The 12,386-nt window shown below is 40.3% G+C and overlaps 1 protein-coding gene across 2 annotated transcripts in view; it reads left to right on the top strand.

The window, feature by feature from the left end:
* The window catches only part of LOC138730572 (cohesin subunit SA-2-like), a 66,358-nt gene that overhangs the window by 38,894 nt on the left and 15,078 nt on the right, over positions 1–12,386 (top strand). Inside the window, exons 13-22 of one of the 2 annotated variants that reach the window (XM_069875865.1) lie at positions 1,264–1,371; positions 3,334–3,442; positions 4,315–4,432; positions 5,311–5,414; positions 5,854–5,946; positions 6,033–6,122; positions 7,492–7,695; positions 9,130–9,206; positions 10,158–10,245; positions 11,169–11,246. In XM_069875865.1, the coding sequence (XP_069731966.1) occupies positions 1,264–1,371; positions 3,334–3,442; positions 4,315–4,432; positions 5,311–5,414; positions 5,854–5,946; positions 6,033–6,122; positions 7,492–7,695; positions 9,130–9,206; positions 10,158–10,245; positions 11,169–11,246 (1,069 nt within the window). The remainder of the gene's footprint in view (positions 1–1,263; positions 1,372–3,333; positions 3,443–4,314; positions 4,433–5,310; positions 5,415–5,853; positions 5,947–6,032; positions 6,123–7,491; positions 7,696–9,129; positions 9,207–10,157; positions 10,246–11,168; positions 11,247–12,386) is intronic. The other variant, XM_069875872.1, reaches the window with a different exon arrangement.

Below are 12,386 nucleotides of genomic sequence, written 5' to 3'. Positions count from 1 at the left end.
TCAAGGGATACGCGAGTAAATACATTGCAAAGTAAAAATTCTTTGAGTATCAACTTCTACAAATGCGAGGCTGTTGGTTTTGAGAAATGAGTGCTGTCTTGTCTTCCCTCCTCCCCCGATTTCAAATCCAAGACAATGCCAAAAAATACTTGCAATGGACACTCCTGTGATGCCATCTCACCTCTTTCAATCAGATTGGACGATGTTTTAGGGCTTTGTGACTTGTGAGGATGCCAAAGGATGTGATGGGTTTGGAGGCAAATGGGCAAGCACAGCAAGGGCTCCTAATTCTAAGTTGTCACTCCCAGCAAATGAAGAGCACGAGTCCTCAGTTTTAGAGAAGGTATTGGACTCCAGCTGTAGGTAGTTTTAAACTGTACTGCCTGAGGATTGAGTGCAGTAATAAATAAAACCCCTTTCCTCTCAGCTGGCTGTAGTAAGTGTGAGGATCTCACACGTTGCTCTTTTATTCTCTGAAGTAGCTTAGTCTGTTGACGTTGCTATGGCAGTAAGAAGCATGCATTTTGAAATCCTTGCTTTGGGTTTACCATCTCTGGTACCTCTTCGGTGGGCTATTCAGCCTTGGTACTTCAGTTTCCTTTTTGTAAAAGGTTGATAATACCATTTCTACCTCCATAAAGTGTTCTGGGTTTACTGGTTGGCATGTGGTATTCTCAAGATGTGTAGCTGGAGGAAAGAAATTGTGACTTTGAGTGTGTTTGTGCAGACGGCTCACAGTCAGGAGCATCCTATCAAGAGTGGTTTTGATTTCTTTTTACATGTGACTCTGTATGAGCCTGATGTAATAGAATATAGGTCCTCAAGGATGTAGTGGTTAATTAGGGGTTATTATTAAAACATACTGTAATAATAATTTAAAAACAATCTGTAATGCTAAATGAAGGCTTCTTCTATGGTGAACATCTAAGCCTAGTATAGCAGCATGATTTTCCTGTCTTATTACTATTACTCTTTAACCATGACCACTAATCAGCTTTAATTATACTTTAAGTTAAAGTTTCTGTCCATGCAGTGGGCCTGATTCGTCATGGCTTGCACAGTCCTCTGTTTCTCTACAGAGTAAGCAAAAGAATGCTGCCAGTTTTGTTTGGTGTGATTTTTAGATCTGTCCAACAAAAATTCAGCTGAGTAAACTGGCTGCTTGGCTGTGGAGAATCAGGTCTCGTAAAAGCTGGACATAGCAGTCATAATATTCCTTGCAGATGAACCTGAACTATAACTTCCGTTGTTATTTTTGCCTAGGAACTGCGAGGATATCTTATCAGCTGAAGACTGTGAAATGTTAAGCCAGTTTGTTTATACCACACACCGTCCGCTCGCAGTGGCAGCTGGGGAATTCCTTTATAAAAGGTATCTCTGTCTGTCTGCGTGCCTGCTACTTGCATATTCTCATTTGTTTTCAAATGAAGGTGGATTTATTTAAGAGGGACATTAAGCATTCATTTTTCTGCTGGAAGTATGTGTCATGAGGGTAGTAGATGTGCTTTCTTCTGCTGAATCAGAAGAGAAATGCTGTCTGGGGGTAATCATTTGTTCCCCTGCACAGCCCTGGCACAATTGGCATGAGAAGAGTTGCAAGACTAATACAGAGAATATGAAACAACTGAGTGATCTGTAGATGCTGTGCTATGTTGAGAGCATTCCTCTTTTCTTTCTACTTTCTTTTCTTTCTTCCTGTTGCTTTGCTTCTTACTAGCTAATTCATCACCTGGCATCTGCAGGATTTCCATAGCTTTAGTGATTAATCACAAAAATGGCCTCCTCCTTTCCCTTTGGAAGTTGCCTTATACATTGTAAAGGCTTTGAATAATGAGAGATGCAGCAGATTAAAAAAACCTCCCAATTTTCTGTCAGGTTAATGAAGTACAGGGTTTATCTTCCCCAAGAGAAACTCTTAGAAATAGGCTTCTTATAACAATAGTTGTGTGAAGTGAGTGGAGTTGGCGTGCTAAAAAGAGAATAAATAAATATTCTGGCTCTATGTCTGAGAGAAATAATTTTGCTTTGCAAAGAGGAATGAAAATAAAAATATTTTGGCAAGACTTTTGTGGGGAAAAAATCACTAATAATAATGATCAGTATTTCCACACACACAGAATCTCCTCCTGGTTGTCTCTTCCTATCTGCCATTCTGGGATTTGTGGAGCCAAGTCCAGCAGAAAGACAAATGAAGACAAATTTCTATTTTTATGAGTCTTCTATCACATCTACTAGTCTTATTTAGTCTCTTATCTTGGTCCTAATACTCTATCATAAATCAAGTGTTTTTCCTCTCAGAGTACTGCTGCTTTTTGCCATTGAAGTAATTACCACGGTAACTTCTCTACCCAGCTTGCCAGTGCAGTGTGGATGCTTTGACCCTGTGAACCTCATCCTTGTTCTTGTTTGCCCAGTTCTTCTTACCAGCACTTCTGCCAGTATAGAAATGTTTGTTCTAGTGCGATAGAGCTGTTAGCAACACCCTCCTTTCCCTGGTGACACCGTTAAAGGTTTTAGTATAAATGCTTATGCTTCCCACTCTCCTGCCCCTTCTCCTTGGTTTGCAAGGAATCTCCTCAATCTCCTCATTTTTAACTTAGTTTAATTGCTTAGCTGGCATAAATTATACCAGCAGAAGCGTTTTCTGACAGTATAAGCTCTTACTGACATTGAGGAGTATGGACCTGCTCTTAAATCCAAGCCATTTGGGCCTTACACTCATCTATGGGTATGGCCTTTCTGTATTCATCTTGGGATTAGCACCTTTCATGAGCAGTACAGTCACACTCGTTTTGGTTAAAGAGGGAAACGGAACCTGAAGTGTCATATTGTGCTTCATACTTAAGATGGAAGAGGGAGAACAGTTTTCCTGCTGTATTTGTGAAGTTGAATAAATTGCTCTTAGAAATACAAGGCACTGTTAAGAAAATTATGTTCCAAGATATGTCATGATGTGAATACTGGTTGGGTAGTAATATCACTAGTCTGTTGCTAAGGTTTAGACCCAGCCCCTTCTCAAGCAGGAACAAATACCTCCCTTGTTCTATGTTCAGTGCTGTGGAACCTGCATCTGTTGTCCAGAAGGCTGGCAAGGTACCTGTGAAACTGTCAGAAATAATCTCTGCATGCATGGGAATAGGAGGTTTCTCATTACAGAAAACAATCTAATCTCTTCTCCTTTCATCTGATAAACGTCTAATGTGGTTTGGGGTAAATAAATACCCTTTTAGAAGAAATATGGTCCTTGGGATTGTGATAGAATTAGTGTTAGATTGGCAAATGAATATAAGGAGAATGTGGCATAACTGGACTGACTTCCTTTTCTGTTGGCAGGCTGCTTAGTCATGAAGGAGATAAAGAAGTGCAGCCCAAAGGAGAAGTGAAGATTGGGGCGAGTGCTGACCAGTTGAAAAGATTAATACGTTTTTTCCTGGAGAGTGAGGTGATGAGAACAGCCCCTGCATTAAGCCTTTTAAATCCAGTGTTGCATGTTTATATCAAGTATTGGCTTCCTTTTGAAAACTATTTCTGATGATCAACTCTGAAATTTTTGGTGTTTCTGATGTTTTTGCTCTCTAGGATGAGTTTTTAATGGAGACATTTCTGTTCTGTTGTATTAAAACTAATTTACAGCAATATTATTGGAGAGAATCCGTGCGGAAGCAGCTTCTGAAAACAACCCAAAAAGACTAATGCCACTGAGTGAGGGTTACTTCGTATGTGTCTGTGCCTTTCTGCAGGCAGATACGGGTTGCTGTGTTGTTGCTCTATGTTGTTGCTCTATGCTGACTAAGAACTGCCAAGTTTTACTGAGTTTTATCAGCTTAAGTGCTGCATTTCACTGTTTGGCTTTTGCAGTGGTGTGGACCTATGTCTGGCTGCGGGCCTCAGGCACAGCAGCTTTGTATCTTTCTGCGAAGAATGTCGCAGACATTGCTTAAAATGTTGACTTGTTTCTAGTCCCAGGGTTGGATTTTTAGTTATTATGATCAGCAGTATAAAAGCAATACAGAAGGTAGTTTTAAAGATGTTACTTATATTACAAAGGAAAAGTATCCTGAAAAGAGAAAAGGAAAGGTTTTTTTGTCTTTCTTTTCCTGTTTGTTTTTTTTTCCCCACTTTCCTGCTTTGTATCAGATTGAAGACATGGTGTTTAAATGTTGATTAGCCTTAAACTAAATACTGTGCAATACTGTGTGTGAATATATATGTGAATGACAAAGCTTTGTCATTGGAAAAAAGGAGAGAACATATGAAGCTTTGTTTCTCTTAATGGTGTGTTTGCTTCTATAAGCTTGTGTTTTTAATCCCTAGCTGCACAAACACGTTGCGTACCTCATAGACAGCTTGTGGGACTGGGCAGGCAAATTCCTGAAGGACTGGGAGTGCATGACCAGCCTTCTATTAGAAAATGCTGACGAAGATGGAGAAGGTTGGTAAGCAAAGGGCTTAGTTTTGTCTGAATGAATCTCTTAATACTGTTTTTTGAACTTTGCCTTCAGCTAATTTAGGATCATTCCATATTGCAGTACCCTCTGATCCCAAGTTGTGGTCCCCAAGGTGCACAAAACAGATGCAACTCAAAGCACTGCCAGTGTGATGTTTATATCAATGTATTTCTTTTATTTGATACTCTGTTTAGAAATTTTGCAAGAATACTTGCATAATTAAGCCATAAGGCTTAATTCACTTTGTTTGTTTGTTTGTTTGTCCCAAATTTAAGAATATGGAAGTATTAACCGATTGAAGTGCAGTATTGTCAGGCTGTTGTTCATGACTGAAAAGAAAATGAGTAATGTGTTGAGTTCATTGACATCTAACACTCAAGAGAATTAGTCTTTTGTATAATTATTTTTAAGTGAACTTAAATGAATTTTTAAGAACCCTTCCTATCCAGATGATTCTATGTTTCTATGAATAGTTATCGTAGTAGAACTGGAGGTGGTTGTGTGATTGGAATCGAAGTTTGTAGACCCAGTTAGTTAAAGCAGTTTGGTACTCAAAGAAGCAAGTTTGTCCTAAGCGGGCTAGTATTCAGTAAGACTTGTTAGAACTGACTGTGTTTTGAGGAGCCCAACTGCCGTAAAGTTCAGCCATAAAAGCAATAATTGCTTTAGTGTTCAGTAAATGCAGAAAATAATGCTCTTCGTATTGAATCACTCTCCAGGTGTTTATTTAGCAACACTACATCTTTCTTTCTGTAATGTCCTTCCACAGTTGCTCAGATGAATGAGTAGGCTTTATGTTAGCTGTTGCTGTGACGTCATTTTTCTCTTGTGTGATGCTGAAAGGAGACTGATTTACTTACAGCACTGAGTGATGCCCATCAAAGTGCTCTCATTGAAATTATCCTCGCAACGGTTAGAGAAGCAGCTGAAGGCCATCCTCCAGTGGGCAGAGGTGCAGCCAAAAAAGTCAGTGCATCTTAGTCTTGTTTATTGTCCTGTAATCCCATTCTCTTTGCCTTATATGCTTTGCCAGACAACATGTTCCTAGTGGTGAGTGTCTTAAGAAATAAAATGTCTTATTCTTATGGAACAACATAGTGCATTTTGACCTCCAGATGTTGTTAGTAGAGGGTGTTGAAGGAGATGAGCATTAGAGGAAAGCCAGCTGAAGCATGTTATTGATAAATGGTGAGCATTTTATCCACAAGATATAGCTGTTCAGCGATTTGAATCTAATTTAAGCCTAATAACAACAACAAAAAAAGTGATTATCTGTGTGGAAAAGTATCTATATCTTAACTTGATATACTTTAGATAAAAGCATGTGAGTTGACCTTGAGTTACATGTAAAATTCCACTAGAATCTAAGATATTTTATAATTGAAACAAAGTGCTTTATCTGCAGATTCTGTCTGTAAAAGAGAAGAAGATACAATTGGAAGATTGTACCAAAATTACTGAACATTTTATTGTGGTTCTTCCTGAGCTCTTGGCAAAGGTAACTAACAGCTGGTCTGTGAATACAAGTTAAATGTTTCATTAACATTCCTGCAGTGAACTCATATCCTGTTTTTTTCTCTGCAGTATTCAACAGATGTACAAAAAGTGACAAATCTTCTGCAGATTCCTCAGTATTACGATTTAGATGTTTACAGCACGGGACATCTAGAGAAGGTGAATAGGAATTGGGGTAGTCGGTTCCTGTGGAATGTACTAAATTTATGTGACAATGTCCAGAGTTTAATGGGACTTAGAACAAATAGGGGACTGAAATAGTCTCATACCTTGAGGAAAGTGGTCTTATTAAGGCTTTACTTTTTGATTTGAGTCTGCCAGAGAAAAGCCTTAGTGCTTGTCAGTTCTGATACGCAGTGACTGGCCTTGGTGGGTAATGGTTTGTGGTTTCATGTGGTATGCCTGGCCCTGCGTTTTTCATTTTTGGATGGAGGGAGGGTGGGTTATGCCATGTGTCTAAGTTGTTGTCTCCCAGGAGTTTACTACAAAATAGGTTTCATTCTCATTGAGGACTGACTCCCAGCTGCTGGGAAATGCTGGTAACTGAAAGATAAGAATGGAGATAGTATATCAGCTGATGGGAGAGGGATGGTCAGAAATGGATAGATGAAATCCTTGAAATAGCTTAATGTATTCTCAAGCAGGGATGTGTACAGGGAGGTAATGTTAGGCGAGCACTCCTAGGTTAATTTCAGCACAAAATGTTAACGGGAAGAGAGAGAGTCAGCAGAATGGCAGTAGTTACCTCCTCTCACCAAGAGTGAAGACCCCAGTGCCTGCTGTGATCTGAAATGTTCTCCGTGGTCTCCTGCCGAGGGAGACAACTTCCGTTGTCTGGAGATACATCTGTCCTTTGGAAAGGCATATTTTGTTCCCTACTTTTGTCTTTATTGTTACATACTGCCAAATGTGTATGGCTAAAGTAAAACTTAAAGCAGTGGCTTCATTCTCTGGGAAGATCTAGAGACAGTAGTAATGAAAATAATACGTAATAATGAGACTCTGTAGTGGCCTTTTAGTACCTGAAGGAGGCCTACAAGAAAGCCGGGGAGGGACTCTTTATGAGGGCACGTAGTGATAGGATGAGAGGAATGGCTATAAATCATAAGGGGGAAGATTTAGACTAGACATAAGGAAGAGATTCTTCACCGTGAGGGTGGTGAGGAACTTTCACAGGTTGCCCAAGGAAGTTGTGGATGCTTCTTCCCTGGAAGTGTTCAGGGCCAAGTTGGATGCGGCCTTGGACAGCCCGATCTAGTGGCATGCGTCCCTGGCCATGACAGGGGAATTGGAACAGGATGATCTTTAAAGGCCCCTTCCAACCCAACCCATTCTATGATTCTATGAGAAAGAGCTATAAGCTCTGAAAAAAAGTTGTCCTCTAATCCTGCCCCTCTGCTCCTTAGACTGGCATTTATTTCATGTTGGTTGTATGACCTATAGAGATGTATGGGCCTACTGAAATGTACCTAAAGCATAAGTGGATTTTTTTACTGTTTACCTATAATAATCCTTTTGTCACCTGCAGCATTTGGATGCTTTGCTGAGAGAGATAAAAGACATTGTGGCCAAACACTCTGACATATCTGTCCTTGAGGCTTCCTCCAGGACTTACTGTATCCTCTGCAATGAAGAAATCGCCATCTATAGCCAGGTGGATCAGGCCCGAACTCAACTCATAGATGAGTTGATGGAGGAGCTTAACCAGCTACTAGGCAGCTTCTGGCAGAAGGTGAGTGTGACTCCTTGTGGAGATAAACAGACTGTTTCCCTGTGAAAAAATGACAAAAAATATGGGGGTTACAGAACTATTCTGTGCCTGCTCCTTCTGCTTGAGGGGAGCAGAGGTTTCAAAGATCAGTTTGTGCCTCTGAAAGATTGTTTACATTTTAATGAAGTAGATGTATTTTGGCAGGAGTAGAGCAGGGAACACAATAAATATGGTAATCCACACCAGCAACAGAGCATTTTGTGTTTTCTGAATATTCTGGACCTAAGCTCCATAGTTGCTGCATTACTGTGCCAAAGATACTATGTGCAAGATGAGCTGTGGGTCTGCAGGTGGTGAGACTGTTCCCAAAAAGCTATATTTCTGTACTTCTACATATTTGACTGTACACCACCAGATGTCCTTTGTGCTGCCGCTTCGGCTGTAGAGATGGTACTAGGGGAAAGATACCCCAACAGTCTGTAATGCAGATTGTATGTATAGCTTTTGGGGTCCTTGAAATGACTGCTTTCCCTTTGAAGGAGGTCTACAGAGTCTCCCTCAAAGTTTTTCATTAGTTCTAAACAGCAGAAACAGCTGGTGGTGATATGAATAGCTTGCTGGCTGAACTGAAAAACAGAAGCCTGCAGCTGATCTGATCAACTGTGCCATCATGAACAGGTGTCACGGCCTGGTATGAGAGTTAACACAGGCAGGTTTTTATTGGACACTGGGATATTGTAAAATGTGTCAAGCCGAAAAATCCCCTAACCTCAGATTGGATTTATTTTGTTGGTCTTAAATAGACATCTATGTTGATGTGAGAGAATGTGTACTTACGAGAGACGAGATAAGTGCTAGACCAGGGATTCTTTAACTCCTTTGTAGTGTGATCCATATCTTAATACAGATATTTTCTCCGGGAACTCCTCCCTTCTAATTCTTGGTTGAATACAGTCTCCCACAATCACATAGTATACTTGTGGAAAATACAGCAGTTGCATCTATGGGAAAGTATTTAATATATTTTTAGCTATCTTTGAATGTGATCTGGCAGCTGGAAGCAAGGAGAGTCAGTACCACATGAACTGTTAGCTTTACTGAGATCTTTAACAAATGTGTGAGGGTCCATGAATGTCCTGTGAGTCTGAGGGCTGGCACTTCAGTGTTAGCCTAGTAGCTAGTTTTCACTCTGTGTTAGCAATGTTGTAGTTTAGGGAGGTGCCCTGGGTTTATTAACGACAGGGACATTTCCTTATACAAAATTTCTGAGCAGTCAATGTGTTGCTTTCTTTTTACAGTAGTGGAAGACATGAGTAGCATGGTTAAAGATGCGGGGAATGGGGAGGACTGGAGGAGAGTAGTTCAAGCATGTGGGTTGTATGGGAAGAGAACATAGCAGTTGCATTGCCCCACACTGGCTAATTCCTTTCTCTTTCCCAAACTCTCATAATCTAGGAAGAAGTTTTTTGTACAGATGCAGCAGAAATTTCCCGGATACACTCTGCTTTGAGAAGAGTAGCAGCTTTTCATAAGTGAGATGATTATTTACACAATTTACTTTCCCATGTACTTAAGTGACCACCTTACGGGTGCAAAGTGAGAACTGCTCTTGTTTGTTGGGTTTAAAAAGATTTTTCACGAGAAGATAAAAATGATCCCTCAGAGAGGTGCTGCAAGTTTTAGTTTCTTCTTAACAGAACTGTACTTTTGAATATAGAACTCTTTTTAGACTCATTACTGAGATTGGAGCACCAGCCCTAAATGTGGCTGAGAAGCGTGTGTGCTACAGAGTTGGGATGTTAGAATTGGCACAGAGACCCTCCCTGTGGTTCCTCCCTCCAAGCTGGATGCTTTTGCCTTGCCTTACTGTCAACAGCGGTGGTCGGTCTAAAGAGGGTATAGTGAATCTAGTCTTTTCTCCCAGCAGATGTAAGCTGCTTTCTTTGTTGTAGTTTATCTGATCTTCTTTTGTTGAAAGATGGATTTCTCAAAAGTTTGGTTCTCCAGGGACTGTTCGCCAAGTAAATTATCATGCAGGGTAGTAGAGGATGGGGAAGTTGGGATACCTTCTCAATGTATGTTTTTCCTGAAAAATGTAATGTTGAGTTGTGAACACTCATGAGTATTAGAAACAGTCTTTTAAAGCAGGGTGAGGGAATTGTTCTTGAGACATTTTGGGTGCTTAGAGAGTGTGTATAGAATATAGAAGAAGTACAGAGCTCAAGCTTCTTTTTCCTCTCCTCACAATACTAGAGCTTTGTGGCAGGGATGCAGACTATAAAGCTGTGGACTAAAAGTTACAGTGTTAGCTTATGAAGAACCTTATTTAATTTCTCCCCCTTATAATTAGTAATTAGTTGTTTAATGTTATTTCAGTACATCAGATGAAGGCAAAAATAGGGTACATTTAATCTCTTTGGTCAGACGTGATTTCCTTTCTTGCTTTGTGGATCATTGTTGTTTGGGTTTTTTTTCACTTGCAGTGCCCATGATCTCACCAAGTGGAATCTGTATGACAAGACTTTGAGGTTGCTGGTGTTTGAAATGGAACATGGGAACTTGCCTGTACTGGTGAGTGTCAACATTTAATATTGAATGAGGTTTTTCTTGCTGAACGCAGGAAAATAAAAAACTAATAAATAATTTTGCATATCAATGTGATGTTATTTGAATCGGTAAATTAATGGCATGGGTTTGTTTATTTTGGGGATTGTCCAAAACTATGATAATCATCTGGCATCTGGATTGATCCTTTGTCATGTCCAGTACTTCCCATCAATTACACAGCCTTACTCTTGGTATGTATGAAATTGTTGGGATTGTGAAGAGCCCCTTAGAAATTACATGTAACCAGAAACTGGAACACTTTGAACCTGTTGCTTGCAGATTGACTTCTGGTGAAGGTGGTTTGTAATTTCCAGTTTTGTCAACTGCAGCCTTTTGGTCGGTTGCCTTAATTCAAACATTGGCTGTGCTCAGGTGGAGGTGTATATCCTGGAATTACAAGGTGGAGTTAGCAGTCATGAATGTTAACTAGCTCTGTTTCACGGCTTGAGGCTATTCGAGAAGGGGTGAAATTTAATTGAGTAGAGAGAGCCTGCAGCCAATAGGTAGATGTGGACTCCTTCACATGGAGCATCGGAGCACCAAGGTTTGGCTTCTGCTCTGAATTACCCTCTGGAGGAGACTGTCTTTCAGCAAAGACTGCAGAGGAATCCTGAGAAGCTAAGCTGAACGACCTTTTTTGGGCATGGTTACTTTGCATTGAGTTCATCAAGATGTCAGAGTTCTGCAGAAACAGCACCTTAGTAATGAAGTTTCTCAGTAGGCATATATTGTATATAAACCTATTGAGTTTATTTTAAGGGTCTAAATACTTTGCAGTTCAGAAATGGTTGTGCATGTAGAATGTCAGGCTCAGATGCTTTGTTTAGTTCTAAGTGTTTTTGCTGTTGAGCCTTTCTTGTAAATAAAGGACGTGTTTTTATTTCCAGATGATCCTGCCAGCTCTCCAGTGCACGTATTTTTCTCTCTTGTGGCAACTAGCTACAGTTTCGGTAAATTCTCCCAAGGTTGGCCGCTTCACATTATTTTGAAACCCAGAGTTGTGCTTTTAGAAGTCTTAAACTGCTTTTCTGTTCTCAGATTGCCAGAAAAAAAAGAGCCTTTTGAACAAGATAATTTGTGTGTTTTCTTGAGGAAACAAAATTGAGTTGAGACATTTTCTCTTTGCCTTGCCCTCTTTAAAAAAACCAAAAATGTTATGCTTCTTATGTCTGCAAGAGAATGAGTGAACACTGGTTCACCTCTGTTTTTACTGTGAAACACGACGTGCATCAAATTCCTGGGGCTTGATGGAGATAAGGAACTTGTTCTGCTGCCAAACACTTTGTTGTTTTCTTGTTTCAAGCAACCAAGAATATTCTGTGGTTACTCCAGAAAGTCCTGTTGCTTTGTTTCAGTTTTATTTTGTTGTTTTTCTTGCATATTTCTGGCAGAAAGTTTGAGGAAAGTGGTCGTTTTCTCATCAGCTGACTGTTTACTTTCTTAATTGGTTTTATAAAGTGCCAAGCTCTGGCAGTTATTTCAGTGGACAGGCTAGTTTTAAGAGACGTAGTTTAAGACACCTTTTATGCTTTGGTTCACATGTGAATGTGTACTTGCGTGGTTCCTCTTTATGGTGATTTCTGACTACACTGAATGCTGCTGCTTCTGTCGTTCTGTCTCCTTCCTCAGGTGATACTGTGTGTATGGAATGGGATGCTGACATAGATCTTTGTTTTGTGTGAGAAGTGCTAGCTGGGAGGTTGCCTGTTTGGTGACTGATTCACTATCTATTCCTGTCCCGTTCTATTCCTGTGTGGATCTGCATCTCTCACTACTCTAATGCATTCTGCCTTTCAGTCCGGACATGGTTGGCTTCACTGATAATGGGGCAGCACATTTTTTAATTTGGCCTTTCATATGGGAGCAGATTTTGATTGGAAGCCTTATGTTACGGCCCACTTTGCAGGGCCAGATCTGGATGTTAGCAGAGATAGGAGTTCCAAGAGCAAAAAAGAACATTTGCTGGACAGCAGATCTAGGACTGTTTCTTCCCTCCCTTCCATCCCCAGTAATGTTAAGGCAATGCTTTACCTCCCCCTTTGCTTCTTCTCAGCGTGCTCTGGGATGGATCCCCTTTCTTATGAAGATACAGTTGCATAGCATGA

Source organism: Phaenicophaeus curvirostris, chromosome 1 (assembly GCF_032191515.1).
Source record: "Phaenicophaeus curvirostris isolate KB17595 chromosome 1, BPBGC_Pcur_1.0, whole genome shotgun sequence".
NCBI classification, from domain to species: domain Eukaryota; kingdom Metazoa; phylum Chordata; class Aves; order Cuculiformes; family Cuculidae; genus Phaenicophaeus; species Phaenicophaeus curvirostris.
Note: the sequence above shows the minus strand (reverse complement) of the source record. Positions and strands in the feature narration are given on the sequence as shown.